The sequence below is a fragment of the Pristiophorus japonicus genome, chromosome 19, assembly GCF_044704955.1.
Source record: "Pristiophorus japonicus isolate sPriJap1 chromosome 19, sPriJap1.hap1, whole genome shotgun sequence".
Taxonomy (NCBI): domain Eukaryota; kingdom Metazoa; phylum Chordata; class Chondrichthyes; family Pristiophoridae; genus Pristiophorus; species Pristiophorus japonicus.
Window position 1 is genome coordinate 88,768,324 of NC_091995.1, and position 13,371 is coordinate 88,781,694.

The following is a 13,371-nucleotide window of genomic DNA, read 5'->3' on the forward strand; positions in this document are numbered from 1 at the left end:
CCTTCCCCGTTTTATTTTTACGCCAGACAGGGATGTACAATTGTTGAGTTTCATCCATGTGATCTTTAAATGTCTGCCATTGCTTATCCACCGTCAACCCTTTAAGTATCATTCGCTATTCTATCCTAGCCAATTCACGTCTCATACCATCGAAGTTACCTTTCTTTAAGTTCAGTACCCTAGTCTCTGAATTAACTGTGTCACTCTCCATCTTAATAAAGAATTCTACCATATTATGGTCACTCTTCCCCAAGGGGCCTCGCACCAAAAGATTGCTAATTAATCCCCTCTCATTACACAACATCCAGTCTAGGATGGCCAGCTCCCTAGTTGGTTCCTCGACACATTGTCTAGAAAACCATCCCTTATACACTCCAGGAAATCCTCCTCCACCGTATTGCTACCAGTTTGGTTAGCCCAATCCATGTTTGTAGATTAAAGTCACCCATGATAACTGCTGTACTCTTATTGCACGCACCCCTAATTTCCTGTTTGATGCCATCCCCAACCTCACTAGTACTGTCTGTACACAGCTCCCACTAATGTTTTCTGCCCTTTGGTGATCTGCAGCTTTACCCATACAGATTCCACATCATCCAAGCTAATGTCCTTCCTTACTATTGCGTTAATCTCCTCTTTAACCAGCAACGCTACCCTACCTCCTTTTCCTTTCTGTCTATCCTTCCTGAATATTGAATACCCCTGGATGTTGAGTTCCCAGCTTTGGTCACCCTGGAGCCATGTCTCCGTAATCCCAATTACATCATATCCGTTAACAGCTATCTGCGCAGTTAATTCATCCACCTTATTACAAATGCTCCTCGCATTGAGACACAGAGCCTTCAGGCTTGTTTTTTTAACACTTTGTCCTTTTAGAATTATGTTGTAATGTGGCCCTTTTTGATTTTTGCCCTTGATTTCTCTGCCCTCCACTTTTCCTTATCTCCTTCCCACTTTTTGCTTCTGCACCCATTTTACTTCCCTCTGTCTCCCTGCATAGATTCCCATCCCCCTGCCATATTAGTTTAAACCCTCCCCAACAGCATTAGCAAACACTTCCCCCTCGAGGGCATCGGTTTCGGTCCTGCCCAGGTGCAGACAGACTGATTTGTACTGGCCCCACCTCCCCCAGAACCGGTTCCAATATCCCAGGAATTTGAATACCTCTATCCTGCACCACTCCTCAAGCCACATATTCATCTTGGCTTCCTGCAGTTCCTACTCTGACTAGCACGTGGCACTGGTAGCAATCTTTGAGGTCCTACTTTTTAATTTAACTCCTAGCTCCCTAAATTCAGCTTGTAGGACCTCATCCTGTTTTTTTTTTTAACCTATATCGTTGGTACCTATATGCACCATGACAACTGGCTGTTCACCCTCCCACTCCAGAATGCCCTGCAGCCGCTCTGAGACATCCTTGACCCTTGCACCAGGGAGGCAACAGACCATCCTGGAGTCGATTGTGGCCGCAGAAACGCCTATCTATTCCCCTTACAATAGAATCCCCTACAACTATAGCTCTTTTTTTTCCTTCCCTCCTGTGCAGCAGAGTCACCCATGGTGCCATGAACTTGGCTGCTGCTGCCTTCCCCTGATGAGCCATCTCTCCCAACAGTACCCAAAGCGGTATATCTGTTTTGGAGGGAGATGCTCTTCCTGCTGGTCACCCTTTCCCTATCTGCCTGTGTAACCTTTACCTGCGGTGTGACAAACTCATTAAACGTGCTATTCACAACATCCTCAGCATCGCGGATGCTCCAGAGTGAATCCATGCGCAGCTCCAGTGCTGCAAAGCGGTCTGTCAGGAGCTGCAGCTAGACACATTTCCTGCACACATAGTAATCAGGGAGCGTCCCTGATTTCCCACAGAGCACAGGAGGAGCATGACACGGGACTTGGCTCTCCTGCCATGACTTAACCCTTTAATTAACTTAATTTGGCAACAATGCCAAAGGTTTCTTACTGATAAAAAGATAAATAAAAAGAAAAACTACTCACTAATCAACCAGCCAATCACTTACCCGCTTGGCTGTGACGCCACACTTCAATTTCTTTTTACTTCTTTGTTTTACCTTTGGCCTCGATCTCCCAAACTGCTGCTGCTGCTCTTCCCGAACTCAGCGCCCTTTTATCAGAGCCTCGATCTCCCGGCGTTTGTTGCTCCTCCGACTCCCCGCGTCCTTTTATCAGGGCCTCGATTTCCTGGCATGTGTTGCTCCTCCGACTCCCCGCGCCCTTTTATCAGGGCCTCGATCTCTACCTCTCTTTCCTCCTTCAAGTCGCTCATTAAAACCTACCTCTTTGACCAAGCTTTTGGTCACCTGTGCTAATTTCTTCTTATTGGCTCGGTGCCAAATATTTTATCTCATAATATCTCGAAGTGTTTTGGGACGTTCACTACCTCTCCCTTGTTCCGGGTTTTGAGGGGGGGGTGGGTGTTGTGACCCATGCTGTGTCCTGGGGCTGGCTACTCTTCTCTCGCAGCATCCTGTGTTCCCTCCTTGGTCGGTTCGGTGCAGCGAAGGAGCAAGGAGCGTGGTGGCTGACTGAGGCGCCAAAGCTGGGCCTGAGAAATGCTGCGCAGTAGGCTTCTGTGCAGCGCATGCGCAGAACACGGCCAGATCGTTGTCAGCAATACTTGGTAAGTCTAGGGTACTGCTGACAACGCTAGGGTTGGCGTGACCTCCCGTGGTGCGGAAATTCTCTGGTCCAGCACCGGTCAGGTCTCAAGGGTGTCGGACTGGAGAGATACAACTGAACACCACAACCACTGGTTCCCCTTTATCTATTCTGCTAGTTACAACCTCAAAAACTCCAACTGATTTGTCAAACATGATTTCCCTTTCATAAATCCGTGTTGAGTCTGCCCAATCCTATTATAATGTTCTAAGTGCCCTGTTACCATGCCCTTAATAATAGATTCTAGCATTTTCCCCACTACTGATGTCAGGCTAACTGGTCTGTAGTTCATGTTTTCTCGCTCCCTCCTTTCTTAAGTAGTGGGGTTACATTTTCTACCTTCTAATCCGCGGGAACCGTTCTAGAATCTATGACATTTTGGAAGATCAAAACCAATGCATTCACTATCTCTATAGCCACCTATTTCAAAACCCTAGGATGTAGGCCATCAGGTGCAGGGGATTTTTCGACTTTCAGTCCCATTAATTTCTCCAGTACCATTTTTTTTTAACTAATACTAATTTCTTTTGGTCCCTCATTCTCATAAACCCTTGGTTCTCCACTATTTCCGGGGAGGCTTTTTGCGTCTTCTTCCGTGAAGACAGACACAAAATATTTGTTTAATGTCTCTTCCATTTCCTTATTCCCCATTATAATTTCTCCTGTATCAGCCTGTAAGGGACCCACATCTACTACTTCTAATCTTTTCCTTTTTGCATACCTATAGAAGCTTTTACAGTCTGTTTTTATGTCTCTTGCGAGTTTACTCTTGTATTCTCTTTTCCCTTTCTTTATCAATTCTTGATCCTCTTTTGCTGAATTTTAAAATTCTCCCAATCCTCAGGCTTACTGTTCTTATTGGCAACATTATAAGCCCTTTTCTTTGATTTAATACTATCTTTAAATTCTCTTGTTAGCCACAGTTGGACCACTTTTCCTGTGGGGTATTTTGTGCCTAAAGGAATGTATATTTGTTGTAAATTATGTATTAATTCTTTAAATGCTAGCCATTGCTCGTCTACCATCATACTTTTAATTTAGTTTCCCAATCGACCTTGGCCAACTCGCCCCTCATACCTATGTAGTTTGCTTTGTTTAGATTTAAGGCCTTAGATTCGGATTTAACTAAAACCCTTTCAAACTTAATATAAAATTAAGTTAGAGTAGAAACAGTTAAGAGATTTAATAGAGATGTTCAGAATTATGGCTGGTTAAATAAGGAGAAACTGCTGCCAATGGCAGCAGGGTCAGTAACCAGAGGACACCGATTTAAAGTGATTGATAAGAGAACCAGAGGGGAGATGAAGAAATATTTTTTTACATAAGTTGATGTGATCTCGAATGCACTGCCTGAAAGGCCAGTGGAAGCAGATTCAATAATAACTTTCAAAAGAGAATTGGATAAATACTTGAAAGGGGGAAAAAAAAATACAAGCCGATGGGGAAAGAGCAGGGGAGTATTCTCACTCTACCAAAGAGCCGGCACAGGCAAGATGGGCAGAATGGCCTCCTTCTGTGGTGTATCATTCTAGAATCACAGAATGGTTACGGCACAGAAGGAAACCATTCGGCCCGGTGAGCCCATGCCGGCTCTCTGCAAGAGCACCTCAGCCAGTCCCACTCCCCCGCCCTTTCCCCGTAGCCCTGCAATTTTTTTCCTTCAGGTACTTATCCAACTCCCTTTTTAAAGCCACGATTGAATCTGCCTCCACCACCCTCTCAGGCAGCACATTCCAGATCCTAACCACACGCTGCGTGAAAAAGTTTCTCCTCGCGTTGTCTTTGGTTCTTCTGCCATTCACCTTACATCTGTGTCCTCAGGTTCTCGACCCTTCCACCAATGGGAACAATTTCTTTCTATCTATTCTCTCTATCTACTTTGACCATGATTCTTTATAGGCCCGGTGATGACTGTGCAACCAGGAGCTGACTGGATTTTGAATGATGTCTCTGGCGATGTGGCTGAAGTTTGAAATTTAGTGGCTGGGAGGGGGGTGTGGTCGAACCTGTATCCAACCATTTTACACTCGTCCTTTTTTTACATTCCTCTTGCTGTCTCTGAGGAGCCAGGCTGAGATTGGGGAATCACGACTAATACCCGAACAGTATTTAATCAGTTGGGTATTGGTCAAGATCTGATTGTCACCCACATGGTAAAGAACACAGATGTACCAAATTTCTCTATTGGCTATCTTTTGAGAGCCATCATCATGTAATAATCAGAATAACTTGTATTATTTTTCCAGGTAATGACATTCCCATTCCTGGGCCGTATTCCCTACATTAAATCTGTAATCCGAGATTCCTCGTTTCAGTCTCGGCAGATGGGACGCAGAGAGAACAAAGTGATTAATATCGAGGGAAGAGTGCAGTTTGATCTCCTGCAGGTGTGTAAAGCTGTTAAGTGAGTGGGTTACACAGTATAAGTGGCAACATGCTGCTGTTGTAAAATGGGTTTTTCATCATTTGCTTATTATGGGGTACTAGATTTGGCCTTTTTAAGGAGGTCACTAGCATGGTGGATAAGGGAGTGCTGTCTACATTGGGTTCCAGAAGGCATTTGATGATCCGCGCATGAGATTATTCCCAACAATGAGAGAGCATGAAATTGGAGGCATCCTTGTGATTGTGGGTTGGTAATTGTTGCGAGGCAGAAGGCCCAGAGTAGAACTAAAATGCTCTTTCTCTGATTGATTGGCAGGAAGTAACAAATTGTGTTCTCAGAGCTCTGTGCTGGGGCCTCCGCTTTCCACCACATTTATTAATGACTAGGACGAAGGAATGGCATCGTATGTCCATGCTTGCAAATTACTCTAAGCTCGGGGAACAGTAAATTGTGTGGATTGGCGGAGGAAACATAAAAACATAGAAACATAGAAACTAGGTGCAGGAGTAGGCTATCCGGCCCTTCGAGCCTGCACCGCCATTCAATAAGATCATGGGTGATCATTCCTTCAGTACCCCGTTCCTGCTTTCTCTCCATACCCCTTGATCCCTTTAGCCGCAAGCGCCATATCTAACTCCCTCTTGAATCTATCCAATGAACAGGCATCTGCGGCAGAGAATTCCATAGGTTAACAACTCTGAGTGAAGAAGTTCCTCCTTATCTCAGTCCTAAATGGCTTACCCCTTATCCTAAGACTATGTCCCCTGGTTCTGGACTTCCCCAACATCGGGAACATTCTTCCTGCATCGAACCTGTCCAGTCCCGTCAGAATTTTATATGTTTCTATGAAATCCCCTCTCATTCTTCTAAACTCCAGTGAATACAGGCCCAGTCGATCCAGTCTCTCCTCATATGTCAGTCCTGCCATCCCACGAATCAGTCTGGTGAACCTCCGCTGCACTCCCTCAATAGCAAGAACGTCCTTCCTCAGATTAGGAGACCAAAACTCAGTGCAATATTCCAGGTGGGGCCTCACCAAGGCCCTGTACAACTGCAGTAAGACTTCCCTGCTCCTATACTCAAATTCCCTTGCTATGAAGGCCAACATACCATTTGCCGCCTTCGCCGCCTGCTGTACCTGCATGCCAACCATCAATGACTGATGAATCATGGCACCCAGGTCTCGCTGCACCTCCCCTTTTCCTAATCTGCCGCCATTCAGATAATATTCTGCCTTTGTGTTTTTGCCCCCAAAGTGTATAATCTCACATTTATCCACATTATACTGCATCTGCCATGTATTTACCCACTCGCCTAACCTATCCAAATCACCCTGCAGCCTCTTAGCGTCCTCCTCACAGCTCACACCGCCACCCAGTTTAGTGTCATCTGCAAACTTGGAGATATTACACTCAATTTCATCATCCAAATCGTTAATATATATTGTAAATAGCTGGGGTCCCAGCACCGAGCCCTGTGGCACTCCACTAGTCACTGCCTGCCATTCTGAAAACCTCCCGTTAATCCCGACTCTCTGCTTCCTGTCTGCCAACCAGTTCTCTATCCACGTCAGTACATTACCCCCAATACCATGTGCTTTGATTTTGCACACCAATCTCTTGTGTGGGACCTTGTCAAAAGCCTTTTGAAAGTCCAAATGCACCACATCCACTGGTTCTCCCCTGTCCACTCTACTAGTTACATCCTCAAAAAATTCCAGAAGATTTGTCGAGCATGATTTCCCTTTCATAAATCCATGCTGACTTGGACCAATCCTATCACTGCTTTCCAAATGTTCTGCTATTTCATCCTTCATGATTGATTCCAACATTTTCCCCACTACTGATGTCAGGCTAACTGGTCTATAATTACCCGTTTTCTCTCCCCCTCCTTTTTTTAAAAAGTGGTGTTACATTAGCAACCCTCCAGTCCATCGGAACTGATCCAGAGTTGATAGACTGTTGGAAAATGATCACCAATGCATCCACTATTTCTAGGGCCACTTAAGTACTCTGGGATGCAGACTATCAGGCCCCGGGGATTTATCGGCCTTTAATCCCGTCAATTTCCCTAACACAATTTCCCGCCTAATAAGGATATCCTTCAGTTCCTCCTTCTCACTAGACCTTCGGACCCCTAGTACATCGGGAAGGTTATTTGTGTCTTCCTTTGTGAAGATAGAACCAAAGTACTTGTTCAATTGGTCTGCCATTTATTTGTTCCCCATTATAAATTCACCCGAATCCGATTGCAAGGGACCAACGTTTGTATTCACTAATCTTTTTCTCTTCACATATCTATAGAAGCTTTTGCAGTCATTTTTTATGTTTCCGGCAAGCTTCCTCTCGTACTCTATTTTCCCCATCTTAATTAAACCCTTTGTCCTCCGCTGCTGTATTCTAAATTTCTCCCAGTCCTCCGGCTTGCTACTTTTTGTGGCTAATTTGTATGCCTCTTCCTTGGATTTAACACTATCCTTAATTTCCCTTGTTAGCCACGGTTGAGCTACCTTCCCCGTTTTATTTTTACTCCAGACAGAGATGTACAATTGTTGAAGTTCGTCCATGTACACGAATCACTAAAAGCTATGTGCAGGTACAAAAAGCAATCAAAGATTAATGGAATGTGGGCCTTTATCAAAAAGGGATTGTAATTCAGAGTGAGGAAGTGATGCTTCAGTTATCCAGAGCCATAGTCGGACTCCATCGGGAGTACTGCGTTCAGATTTGGGCACTGCCCCTCAGAAAATAGGAAAAAAGGTACAGTGCTGATTCACCAGCGCTTAAAAGGTTAAATTGAGGGCAGTTTGCTTATACTTGGCTTGTATTCCCTTGAGTTTAGATGGTTGTGGGGTGATAATCAAGGTGTTTAAAATGTTAGAGATTCGATAGGGTAGATTCAGAGATTCTGGTGGGGAATAATCTTCAAATTAGGGCTAGGCCAGTTAACAGTCAAATCGAGGAGCAGTCTTTCCACAAATTGAATGGCAGAATAGGTTTGATGGGCTGAATGGCCTCCTCATGTTTCCCATGTTGAAGCCAGGTCCAGGACTTAGGCACATAATCGACACTGACACTTTGGTGCAATACTGATACAATACCGCTTTGTTGGAGATGCCATCTTTCAGATGAGACGTTAAACTGAGGTTCTCTCTGCCCTCTCAAAAGATCCCCTGACACTGTTCAAAGAAGAACTGGGGAGTTATCCCAGTGACCTAACCAACATATATCCCTCAGTGAACATGGCCAAAAGATACATCAAGTAACTTGTCATTCATCTCATTGCTGTATGTGCCGACAAAAACAACAGTAACTGCGCTTCAGAGCGTCTTTGGGATGTCCCGAGCATGTTAAAAGAGCTATGTCAATTGTTTCCTCATTGGGAATCGCTGATCGACTTTATGTCTTTGAAGTAACGTGCGTAGCTGTTGCTTTGGACAGGTGTTGCTGCGCGACTACAAACTCCGATCGTACACACTGAACGCGGTGAGTTTCCACTTCCTGCAGGAGCAGAAGGAAGACGTCCAACACTCCATTATCACGGACCTGCAGGTACCCAGCAGCGGGACGTGTGTGGCACTGGGTGGGGGAAAAGAGCCTGCGCTGTCGTTCTTGGTGGGTTAACTTCAATTCAAAGAATTACTTTATACGGGTACAATGTCTCAAATCCGGCTGTCTGAAAATCGGAATTGTCTGAAAACCGGATATTTTTGAGAAAATCCCATTTGATATTCAGTAAAATAAAATCCGGAATTATTGTCCATAAACCGGCGGGCCGGACTAGTTATCTGCTTCACTGCTATGTGTGCGATCGGTCCGAGCCTTGCCGAATAACCCTCGAGCCACCATTAGTACTTTGTCTGTCTCGGACTTTCTTGTCCGAAATCCGGAAAAATCCAAAATCCAGCACGGTCTCGGTCCCGAGGTTGCCGGATTTGAGATGTTGTACCTGTAGTTCCTGGAATTGAATTTTTTTATAATTGGGGACTGAGAGAGGATGAAAAACCTTGCTAAATGGTTCCTCTAACTTGGTCTCAGAACGGGCCGGTGTTCGATTTCAATTCAAGTAATCTCTGAACAAGATTCCAGCATTTGTCCCAATAGGCTTATTACTTTTGAGAGCAATTATCTTTGCTGTGCGGTCCAGTTTGCTCGGAATTAGAATGATAACTGAAGAACTAGTAAGAGGTAGGAGACTTAGTAAGCTTTTTGCGAGCTGGATTTGAACCAGTAACTCCGAGCTTATTGTGTTCTGCGACCCATAGATATTTCACATGAAGAAAAACGTTTGTGGCACCCTACTCCCATTCACATGGTTACTTGCACCCAAACCACATGTGACCGAACATCTTGCTTTTTATTGCTAAACTCTAGAGAGAAGCCATTACAGTAAATGCGAAGCAATTGAGTTCTGCATAACACGTGCACATATAGTGCACCTTTCTAAAATAACTAGTTTATTGATTAAAAGCTGATTTCTCACGGTGGAGAGGTCAGCTTAGTTTTAAATTGAGCTAGATGTCAAAATTGGTCGTATTTATTTTTAATTCTAGTTTAACCTTTCGTATTTGAAGTTTTTTTTGACTAACTTTAAAACGTTTAAAATGTGAATTTTGCAAAACGTGGGTCGTTTTCTGATCGATGCGCTGCGGGTATCAGCTGTTCTCTTCTTTTGTCACCTCTTCTGTTCCCTGCATCTTTTGCTCCCTCCCGCTATGCTCCTTTCCCATCTCCTCACCGCCGTCCTGTTTGTTTTAGAATGGCAACGAGCAAACACGGAGGCGATTGGCTGTCTACTGCCTGAAGGACGCCTACCTGCCCTTGCGGCTGTTGGAGAAGTTGATGTGCGTCATTAATTACATGGAAATGGCGAGAGTGACGGGGGTCCCCCTCCCCTACCTCCTATCACGGGGACAGCAGATCAAAGTGGTCTCTCAGTTGCTCCGACAGGTAAGAATCAGAGTTACATTTCTTAATTAAGTCACGAATTCACTACGGTCCGTTCAGTGACACGTCACATAACTTCCACATTGCACAGAAAACTTCTCCAATGTCTCGTTCCCGGCACTAATTGAACAATAGTGAATGATCTGTTTGTATATTGGGTGGGGGGGTGGTTTAACCTTGGCAAGAAATATTTTGGCACAAGGTGAAACTGGTAGAGTATTCTAATTGTAGGCATGGTTAACAAATAAATATAGAAACATAGAAAATAGGTGCAGGAGCAGGCCATTCAGCCCTTCTAGCCTGCACCGCCATTCATTGAGTTCATGGCTGAACATGAAACTTCAGTACCCCCTTCCTGCTTTCTCGCCATAACCCTTGATCCCCCGAGTAGTAAGGACTTCATCTAACTCCCTTTTGAATATATTTAGTGAATTGGCCTCAACTACTTTCTGTGGTAGAGAATTCCACAGGTTCACCACTCTCTGGGTGAAGAAGTTTCTCCTCATCTCGGTCCTAAATGGCTTACCCCTTATCCTCAGACTGTGACCCCTGGTTCTGGACTTCCCCAACATTGGGAACATTCTTCCTGCATCTAACCTGTCTAAACCCGTCAGAATTTTAAACGTTTCTATGAGGTCCCCTCTCATTCTTCTGAACTCCAGTGAATACAAGCCCAGTTGATCCAGTCTTTCTTGATAGGTCAGTCCCGCCATCCCAGGAATCAGTCTGGTGAATCTACGCTGCACTCCCTCAATAGCAAGAATGTCCTTCCTCAAGTTAGGAGACCAAAACTGTACACAATACTCCAGGTGTGGCCTCACCAAGGCCCTGTACAACTGTAGCAACACCTCCCTGCCCCTGTATTCAAATCCCCTCGCTATGAAGGCCAACATGCCATTTGCTTTCTTAACCGCCTGCTGTACCTGCATGCTAACCTTCAATGACTGATGTACCATGACACCCAGGTCTCGTTGCACCTTCCCTTTTCCTAATCTGTCACCATTCAGATAATAGTCTGTCTCTCTGTTTTTACCACCAAAGTGGATAACCTCACATTTATCCACATTATACTTCATCTGCCATGCATTTGCCCACTCACCTAACCTATCCAAGTCAATCTGCAGCCTAATAGCATCCTCCTCGCAGCTCACACTGCCACCCAACTTAGTGTCATCCGCAAATTTGGAGATACTGCATTTAATCCCCTCGTCTAAATCATTAATGTACAATGTAAACAGCTGGGGCCCCAGCACAGAACCTTGCGGCACCCCACTAGTCACTGCCTTGCATTCTGAAAAGTACCCGTTTACTCCTACTCTTTGCTTCCTGTCTGACAACCAGTTCTCAATCCACGTCAGCACACTACCCCCAATCCCATGTGCTTTAACTTTGCACATTAATCTCTTGTGTGGGACCTTGTCGAAAGCCTTCTGAAAGTCCAAATATACCACATCAACTGGTTCTCCTTTGTCCACTTTACTGGAAACATCCTCAAAAAATTCCAGAAGATTTGTCAAGCATGATTTCCCTTTCACAAATCCATGCTGACTTGGACCTATCATGTCACCATTTTCCAGATGCACTGCTATGACATCCTTAAAAATTGATTCCATCATTTTACCCACTACTGAGGTCAGGCTGACCGGTCTATAATTCCCTGTTTTCTCTCTCCCTCCTTTTTTAAAATGTGACCTGTGCGAGGGACTGGTCGATGCAGTGAATTTGCGATAGTCCTTTCATCTCTGGCATCTGGGTTTAAATCTAGCCCTGACTGATTTTCTGAATGTCACATCTGCCTTGTGTTCTCTTGTGTTCTTGGAGGCTGCAAGTGTTCTCTTGGATGCACTTGGTGCAGTAGGGTGTGCTTCTCCGAGGTAGATGGTTAAGGCATCATCATCATCATCGGCACTCCCTCAGAATTGAGGAAGACTTGCTGCCACTCTTAGCATGAGTTCTTAGGTGGCTGTACAATCCAATACGAGAACCACAGTCCCTGTCACAGGTGGGACAGACAGTGGTTGAAGGGAAGGGTGGGTGGGGAGCCTGGTTTGCCGCACGCTCCTTCCGCTGCCTGCGCTTGATTTCTGCATGCTCTCGGCAACGATACTTGAGGTGTTCACCGCCCTCCCGGATGCACTTCCTCCACTTAGGGCAGTTTTTGGCCAGGGACTCCCAGGTGTCAGTGGGGATGTTGCACTTTATCAGGAAGGCTTTGAGGGTGTTCTTGTAACATTTCCTCTGCCCACCTTTGGCTCGTTTGCCGTGGACAAGTTCCGAGTAGAGCGCTTGCTTTGGGAGTCTCGTGTCTGGCATGCGAACTATGTGGCCTGCCCAGCGGAGCTGATCAAGTGTGGTTAGTGCTTCAATGCTGGGGATGTTGGACGAGGACGCTAATGTTGGTGCGTCTGTCCTCCCAGGGGATTTGTAGGATCTTGCGGAGACATTGTTGGTGGTATTTCTCCAGCAACTTGGTGTCTACTGTACATGGTCCATGTCTCTGAGCCATACAGTGGGGCGGGTATTACTACGACCCTGTAGTCATCATCATAGACAGTCCCTCGGAATCGAGGAAGACTTGCTTACTACTCTTAGCATGAGTTCTTAGGTGGCTGTACAGTCCAATACGAGAACCACCGTCTCTGTCACAGGTGGGACAGAAAGTTGTTGAGGGAAAGGGTGGACAGGGAGCCTGGTTTGCTGCACGCTCCTTCCGCTGCCTGCGCTTGATTTCTATATGCTCTCGGTGACGATACTCGAGGTACTCAGCGCCCTCCCGACTGCAGTTCCTCCACTTAGGGCGGTCTATGGCCAGGGAATCCCAGGTGTCAGTGGGGATGTTGCACTTTATCAGGGAGGCTTTGAGTGTGTCCTTGTAATGTTTCCTCTGCCCGCCTTTGGTTCTTTTGCTGTGGACGAGTTCCGAGTAGAGCGCTTGCTTTGGGAGTCTCGTGTCTGGCATGCGAACTATGTGGCCCGCCCAGTGGAGCTGATCGAGTGTGGCCAGTGCTTCAATGCTGGGGATGTTGGCTTGGACAAGGACGCTAATGTTTCTGCGTCTGTCACGACCCTGTAGACCATGAGCTTGGTGACAGTTTTGAGGGCTTGGTCTTCAAACACACTTTTCCTCAAGCGGCCGAAGGCTGCACTGGCACACTGGAGGCGGTGTTGGATTGCGTCGTCAGTGCCTGCTCTTGTTGATAGGAGGTTCCCGAGATAAGGGAAGTAAGTGGTCCACGTTGTCCAGGCCGCGCCGTGGATCTTGATATCTGGGGGGTCAGTGCTGTGCGGCGAGGACAGGCTGGTGGAGGACCTTTGTCTGACTGATGTTTCGCGTAAGGCCCATGTTTTCATACGCCTCGG

At 45.8% G+C, this 13,371-nt stretch overlaps 1 protein-coding gene across 2 annotated transcripts in view; it reads left to right on the forward strand.

Annotated features, from left to right (window-relative positions):
• Window positions 1–13,371, forward strand: part of pold1 (polymerase (DNA directed), delta 1, catalytic subunit) — a 142,597-nt gene that overhangs the window by 44,087 nt on the left and 85,139 nt on the right. For both annotated transcript variants that reach the window (XM_070861771.1, XM_070861772.1), the window contains exons 11-13: window positions 4,926–5,066; window positions 8,506–8,616; window positions 9,823–10,014. In XM_070861771.1, the coding sequence (XP_070717872.1) occupies window positions 4,926–5,066; window positions 8,506–8,616; window positions 9,823–10,014 (444 nt within the window). The remainder of the gene's footprint in view (window positions 1–4,925; window positions 5,067–8,505; window positions 8,617–9,822; window positions 10,015–13,371) is intronic.